The sequence below is a fragment of the Octopus bimaculoides genome, chromosome 5, assembly GCF_001194135.2.
Source record: "Octopus bimaculoides isolate UCB-OBI-ISO-001 chromosome 5, ASM119413v2, whole genome shotgun sequence".
In the NCBI taxonomy this organism is placed as follows: domain Eukaryota; kingdom Metazoa; phylum Mollusca; class Cephalopoda; order Octopoda; family Octopodidae; genus Octopus; species Octopus bimaculoides.
This window is the reverse complement of record NC_068985.1, coordinates 106,277,725-106,286,024: the sequence shown is the minus strand read 5'-3', so window position 1 is coordinate 106,286,024 and position 8,300 is coordinate 106,277,725. Positions and strand designations below refer to the sequence as shown.

Below are 8,300 nucleotides of genomic sequence, written 5' to 3'. Positions count from 1 at the left end.
ATTATTATTATTATTATTATTATTATTATTATTATTATTATTATTATTATTATTATTATTATTATTATTATTATTATTATTATTATCATCATCATCATTATTATTTTGGACCATACTTTCAATTCTATACATAAAACAACATGACTCAGTCTCACTGGACCATATACAACTGACATGATTAAGTGAGTAAAAAGCCAACAAACACGTTAACTGGAGATAAAACGGGTTTATGTGGGTGTATATAACGTCATTACTTTAAATATGATATGATTGTGCTAGTGAGAAAATCACCTAGTGAAGTTCAGCTGAGTGTGAACATAAAAGAAATGTGTGCAGTCAAATTTACTGCGTGAAACTATTAACAATGCAGACTTTTGTGTGGTTGTATAGTTAAGAAGTTTGCTTCCCAACCATATGGTTTCAGGTTCAGTCCCACTGTGTGACACCTGGGCTAAGTGTCTTCTATTATATTTCTAAGATAACCAAAGCTTTGAAAGTGGATTTGTTCTACAGAAACTGAAAGTCCTTCATGTATATATATGTGAGCGTGTGTCTGTGTACTCATCTCAGCATTGTCTAATAGTTGCAAACAAGTATCACTATCATACAAGTAGCGTCGTTTGTTTCCGGTCTTTCATGAAAAACATGTCTGGTGATGAGGAAATATAACTTTGCTTGGAAACACATAAATGTTGGCTACAAGAAGAGCATCCAGCCATAGAAAAATCAACCTCAACAAATTCTACCTGACCCATGCGAGCATAGGAAAGTGGACATTAAAATAATGATGACAATGATGATGATTCTTTTAATTATTTAAGTATCTGATTATGCCACCAAGTTAAGTTCAAGTGAGCTGTGACTCAGTAGACTTATGATCTAAGGCTTACCATCATTTTTTTTTGTCTTTTTAAGTACACAATATACATCTAGAACTACATTATCTAGTGTCACCTTATCATTCTAAAACAGTAGTTGATGTCACCATGCAGACCACCAGGTTACAATTGTAAAAATATAATCAAGTTTGGCTATGTGTGTGCTTACTGAAATATAACAGAAGACACTACTAGCTTGTTAGTGGTGGAGATATAGCAACATTTGGGTGTGTCTGTCTGTGTGCATTAATAATAGTTAGAAGAAAGGAAACAAAAGAGAGTTTTTATAATGTAATCTTACAGGTTATTATCATCAGGTAACTTGGTAATGGAAAGATAGACAACAAAAAATTACGTAACACACAAGAACATTTGAATTAATTAATTATACATTATAATTATTATAAATTTGAAATTACTTTAGAACAAAGCTAGAAATATTTGTTTGTAGTTAATTAACAATCTTAAATACTATACAACATTTAAATGTATAAAGGATAGCATCACAAGATAGCAGGTATATTAACACATGACACATCAGACATGGGTAAAAATGTCAGTTTCTCATATAAAGGATATAAATGGCCTCATGTTAAATGAAGAGTGGGTGTGTTCGAGTAACAATAAAAAAGTAGTGGCATTGTAATGTCAATGTTGCCAAATATACCAAGGAGATAAGTAGTTCCAGGGCTTGGCCCCTATATCAGTGTTAATTAGATAAGAGATATCAAATTATCATTCTGCATAGGATGTCAGTGTATCTTTAGTGGATGATCCAAGAAGGTTTACATGGGCTACAAGCACAAGTTCTTATCCTTGAACTAAATAATCTTACTATAATGGGCATTATATCTGTCTGTCTGTTCCCTGCTTCATGGTCAAACGGCTGGACCAATGATCATGTTTTTCAGGATTATGCAGGAAGTAATCAGAAAAATTTTTAGTGAAAAAACTGTGAAAAAGTATGATTATTTAGTGGATATTGAGTTTTGTATTAATAAATCACCTTTGATTTTTTTTGCTAAAATTCCGATGACAAGGATTAACCCTGGATCCCCCCCCCCCACCGTACAGATTGTGAATTTAGAGGGTTTAGATTTGCGATACTATCCCTTTATTTCCCATCGTAGGTGGAAAGATTTGCTATCTTACTATAATGGGTGTCATGTCCATCTGTCCATCTCTTTGTCTGTTCCCTCTTCATGCACAGCCAGACGGCAGGACCAACGGTTTCAATATTTTTCGGGACAACAAAGACGGTTGCCAGGAAGGTTTTTAGCATTAAAAAATCAGGAAGTACAATTATTGCATGAATATCGATTTTTGAATTGATAAACCACCTTTGCATTTTTATTAAAAATCCACCGACCACAAGTAACTCTGGATTTTCATCATATAGTTTGTGGCCCCATCGTTGATAAGAAGGGATTCGCAAGGACAGTTAATTAATAGTGAAAATAAAATGGAAAAAGCGTGTGTCAGTATATAGTGCATGTGATTATTCAGTGGTTATTGAAGTGTGTCAGTCTTGAGCAGGATTATTTGCTTGTATACCTTATTGTTGTATACCTATAGTTTAGAGATACTTCATGAGTCATATAGGATCAGTTTCCCCAGTTTCCATGTACACCCTGGATATGATGCCAGTCCACCGCAGGATTACTCGTTTTGCCAGCTGAGTGAACTGGAGCAATGTGAAATGAAATGTTTTGCTCAAGAACACATGTTGCCTGGTCCAGGAATCAAAGCCACAATCCTATGATCATGAGTCCAACACCTCGGCTACTAAGCCATGTGCCTCCACTTGTATTCTACAGAGTGACATCAAACCAATGCAGGAGACTCTACATGTGACAATTTGAATAAACATCTACTGTAGCTTTGGATTGATCAATGCATTGTTAGTGACATTTGGTTACATATGCATTTATATATGTATGTTTGTATATATATATATATATATATATATATACATATATATGAGAGAGAGAGAGAGAGAGAGAGAGAGAGAGAGAGACTGACAGACATAGATAGATAGATACACAGGCATGGCCCTGTGGAGAAGCTTACATCATAACCATATGGTTTAAGGTTCAGTCCCACTGCATGGCACTTTGAGAAAGTGCTGACCAATGCCTTGTGAGTGAATTTGGTAGATGGAAACTGTTAGAAGCTTATTGTGTGGATACATGCATATATATGATTGCATGTGTTTGAGAGTGTGTTTGTGTCCCTTTGTCTTCTCATTTGTGTGTCTATTTCTAAAAGGAAAGTAGACTGATGTTGAATGAAATGTTTTGATTAGAGATATGATAATAGAACACCAGGAGTGGATTTGAACTCAATTAGTTAGTTGTCTAATACCTTATCAATTCAGCTAATTAGTCTCCATTTTTATTTGTCTTTTGTTTTTCTGTTAATTTCAACTATATATATATATATATATATATATGATGATGATGATGATGATATATATATGTGGAGAAAGAGAGAGAGAGAGAGAGATTATGTTTCAATTGGGTTAATATCTCATTTTCACCAGGTGTTTAATTCTTGAAAATGCATAGCCCACAACTAGATTTAAACTAAAAATTTGCATTTCTAAACTAGGAGTATTAATGTTGTTATCCAATAAATCACTGGAACATGTATGTGTGGGTAAGGACATTACTAACATTGGAAATAAATGTCCTAAGTTCAAATTCAGCCTAAGACTATACACATATCCAGGAATAAATCACTTCATGACATTTAGATATCAAACCCTTTGAAATGTAATGCCATTATTATCATCATAATTTTAACACCCACTTTTCCACGCTTGCATGGGTCAGATGGAATTCAATGTGGCAAATTTTCTACAGCTGGATGACGACGCTGTTGCCAATCTTCATTTGCTTCAAGGCAAGGTAATATTTTCTCATGGCCAGGTGTATTTATCACAGAAGTTTGGAAACAAGAAACACTGCTTGTGTAACAGTGCTGGTCATTGATAACCACCATCTGATATCAAAACAAAGAGATATGAACATATACAAGCATATCTTTTACTTGTTTCAGACTGTGTCCCTGCTGGGGTACTATCTTGAAGGGTTAAGGGTTTAGTCAGACAAATCAACCCCAGTGCTTCTTTTTAAGCCTGGTACTTATCCGACCAGTCTCTTATGCCAAACTGCTAAGTTATGGGGATGTGAACAAACCAACACTGGTTGTTAAGTGGTGGTGGAAAACAAACACAAAGACATGCACATACATACATACTCACATACACGACCAGCTTCTTTCAGTTTCCATCATTTACATCTACCAAATCCTCTCACAAAGCTTTGGTTTGCCTAGGCCTATAATAGAAGGCAAACTGCCCAAGGTACCATGCAGCAGGACTGAACCCCAAATCATATGGATGGGAAGGAAGCTTCTTTCCACACAGCCATGTGTTTGTGTGTGTTTAACAGGCTCCTTTCAGTTGTTGTCTATCAAATCCACTTACGAGTAGCCAAGGGCTATAGTGAGGACATTTAGTCAAGGTGCCACGTGGTGGGACTGAAGCTGAAACTACATGGTTGGGAAGCAAACTTCTTAAGTACTCAGCCACACACAAAATAAGGTTAATAGTCTGGATAAACTATAATCTTAGAAACAGCTCATCACTGACAGAGATTTATCTGTTGAAAAGGAAGAACAGTGCATTGCATTCACAATGTAAAGTAGAACTAAAAGAGCAATATAAAGAAAAATCAAAGAGTTTAGTAAACAAAGAATCAATAATAAGGTATACAAGCAAATAATTATTGACAGTTTTAAGAACAAATTACGTTTGTCTTCTAATAATTGACCTTTACAGAAAGACTGAATCTTGGGATGTTTTTTGATAATAGAGTTCACCTTGAGTTTTAAATATACTAATTGCCCACCTGTGTCTTCATATCAGACAGTCTGTGACCTTTTATAACCAGGTAGAGAACCCTGTAAATTATATGGTAACACTACACAAAGCATTCATTAGCACTTTTCTGCTATGTAACAAGGTTGGTAGGGTGGGGAGAGATGATGATATGCGTGTTTGTGTGCATGTGAGAGAGAAAGAAGGAGAGAGAGAGAGAGACTGATATGACTGCATGGTTAAGAAGTTTGCTTGCCAATCACAAGTTCAGTCCCAGTACATAGCGCATCTTCTATTACAGCCTTAGGCCACCTTTTAAGTGGATTCAGAAGGCAGAAACTGAAGCAACCTGTGATGTCTATATATATGTATGTATATATATATATATATATATATATTATTATTAGTTCATCCGTTGTCAACGATGGCCAAGGACATAACTTGGGAGGTGACAGAGCACAGTGTGTCCGGCTGTGGCCAATCAATCCGATATGTGCTCAGAAGGTTCTCCCGCAGGTTGAGCATTGGTGGCCTACTGGGACTGAAGGTGAGGAGTTGGCTCTGGACTCGTGCAGTGTGTTTTCTTGTGCCCCTGCAATCCTGTTCTATTTGTAGGAAGTGACACATATAAGCACATATATAAGTGTGTATCCAGTCTTGTCATAACGTCGTATGATATTTGTAAACAAGTGTCACCATCATACAAATGTGTCATTCATTTCCAGTATTCTGTGGAAAAAGTCCAGCTAAAGGGAAATATCACCAATGCATGTTATCAGGTGAAAGTTTCTAGAAAATCTGCCTCAATGAATTCTATCTGAGCCATGCAAGCATGGAAAAGTTAACATTAAAATGATAACAATGATTTGTTAAAATAGTCTACTTCTAACCGGAAATTAGTTAAATCGACAATCCTGATTGGAAAGGTGAATTAATTCAAAAGAGTTAAGATGAAAGAGTAGTGGAGGAAATGTAAATAAAGTATGTATACACAATGTCGACATACAAACTAACTGAATGATTAATTGAACAAACACTCATGTACACTTTATCAAAGCACATTGTGATAAACTTTTAAAGCATTTATTATGAATGTTTAGCATTTATTTTTAGCAATTAACTATTAAGTTTTTATTCTTGTAAATAAAAAACAGAAATATCATTAAGAAAGGAATCATTAAGCAAATTGTTGCTGCATTTTTATTAGCAACAGAACATTAGAAAGGCCAGATTGGTCTCAATAAGATTTAAACTTGAAACAAAGGGTTGTGACTGAATAGCTTTTGTCTGACACTACTAATTCTCGTACTTCATTTTATCTACCTTCAAAGGAAGATAGATAAAAGGCAGAGGTAGTTCTGATAGAAATTCAACACAAGTCATCAAAGGCAGATACTCAACACATAAAGCATATTTGATGTCAGATATTTTGTCATGTCTAATGATTTCAAATTTTTGGCACAAGGCTAGCAATTTTGGGGGAAGGGTACGTCAATTCCATCAATCCCATTGTTCAACTGGTACTTACTTTATTAACCCTAAAAGGACAAAAGACAAAGTCAACCCTGGCAATATTTGAACTCAAAATGTAAAAATGGATGAAATGCTGCTAGGTATTTTGCCTGGCATGCTAATGAGTCTGCCAGTTCACAACCTTAAAAATCAACCAAAGCAGAATTCGAACCCAGAACAACAAAGGTGGACAAAATGCAGTATGTGCTAACATTTTTGCTGGTTCACCACTTAATAATAATAATAATGATAATCCTTTTTACAATAAGCACAAGGCCTAAAATTTTGAAAGGTGTTTAGATGACGCTTGACTGGTACTTTATTTTATTAAACCTGAAACAATGAATGGCAAAATTGACTTCACCAACTTTGGAACTCAGAACGTAAAGATCTAGAAGCAATGCCACTAAGCACTTTGTCCTATGTGCCAATGATTCTTTAAGCTTGATGTCTTAATAATAATAATTCTTTCTAATTTTGACACAAAGCCAGCAATTTTGAGTAGAGGAGAAAGTTGATTCCATTAACTTCAGTACTTGACTGGCACATTATTTTACCAAGTTTGAAAGAATGAAAGGCAAAGTTGACATTGGCAGAATTTGAACTCAGAATATAAAGAGCCAGAAGAAATGCTGCCAAGCATTTTGTCCAACACGCTAATGATTTTGCCAGTTTGCCACCTTAATCATGATGATGATAAGAGCAAGGCTTGATAGGGAAGAATATAATTAAATTGACCCTAGTACTCTACTATTTATTTTATCAACATTGGAAGGATGACAAAGGTAAGCCATCCCTGACATTATTTGAATTTATTTTAGGGGTACATGGAAGTATATAATCTAATATGTCCATTTCTTTCCAAAGATGGTAGGCTGTGATTTGAGGTATATTTCGCTGCTATTTCTAGCAGATCAAGTGGCTATGTTGAAGTTCTGTTGTTTGGTCAAAGAGAGATGACTGGGGAAGGCAACTCTGGTGAAATCTGAACTCAGAATATAAAGGCATAACTAAATTTGCCTGGCATTTTTGTCTAGCAATTCTGCTATTCACTGATGTAACAAGAAGATAATGTTTTACACAAGGTCTTTTATCAGCAGAGACACAAAAGTAGATTTCATTGTATCTGGTCTGTAATTGGAGGATCAGGATTTCAATCTGTAAATGTATGAGGCGGAGTCAGAGTACAGCAGTGATGGGGAGGTGGTAACTTTGATGACATAAGCAGAAAAAATTTGTGCATACATTGTGAAGTAGTAATGTGAATATAGAGGTCACATTCTACCAGTGTTCCAAGTTTCAAAGTGTTTCGTTAATGAAAAATGTGGCCCCCGTTTTAAAAAAGATCCGAAGTTATTAGATTATTTGATAAAGGCTTGGATTAAAAAAAAAAAAGAACATTTTCATAAACCATTATTATTAAGGTGGTGAACTGAAAGAGTTGTTAGACTGTCATAGAAAATGCCTTGTAGTATTTCTTTCAGCTCTTTACAATCTGAATTTGAAATTTGCTGAGGTCCACTTTGTCCTTCATTCCTCCAGGGTCAATAAAATAAAGTACCAATTATTGTACTAGGATCAAAGAAATCGACTAAACCTTCTCCCCTCAAAATGCAGCATATATTTGTTATTACTTGTTTGAACTAAATACATAGAATTAGTTGGCACTCCGTTGCTTACGACGTCGAGGGTTCTAGTTGATCCAATCAACGGAACAGCCTGCTCGTGAAATTAACGTGCAAGTGGCTGAGCACTCCACAGACATGTGTACCCTTAACATAGTTCTCGGGGATATTCAGCATGACATAGTGTGACAAGGCTGACCCTTTGAATTACAGGCACAACAGAAACAGGAAGTAAGAGTGAGAGAAAGTTGTGGTGAAAGAGTACAGCAGAGTCCACCACCATCCCCTGCCGGAGCCTCGTGGAGCTTTAGGTGTTTTCGCTCAATAAACACTCACAATGCCCGGTCTGGGAATTGAAACTGCGATCCTATGACCACGAGTCCGCTGCCCTAACCACTGGGA

General features: G+C 35.7%; 1 protein-coding gene across 2 annotated transcripts in view; it reads right to left on the bottom strand.

Annotated features, from left to right (window-relative positions):
• LOC106881098 (leucine-rich repeat transmembrane neuronal protein 4) overlaps positions 1-8,300 on the bottom strand; it is a 28,240-nt gene that overhangs the window by 8,125 nt on the left and 11,815 nt on the right. Inside the window, exon 1 of one of the 2 annotated variants that reach the window (XM_052967894.1) lies at positions 2,031-2,397. The exons of the other annotated variant lie outside the window; for it this stretch is intronic. Coding sequence (XP_052823854.1) covers positions 2,031-2,226 — 196 coding nt within the window. The 5' untranslated portion in view covers positions 2,227-2,397. Of the gene's footprint in view, positions 1-2,030; positions 2,398-8,300 lie in introns of those variants that run through there. 2 annotated transcript variants of the gene reach the window in all.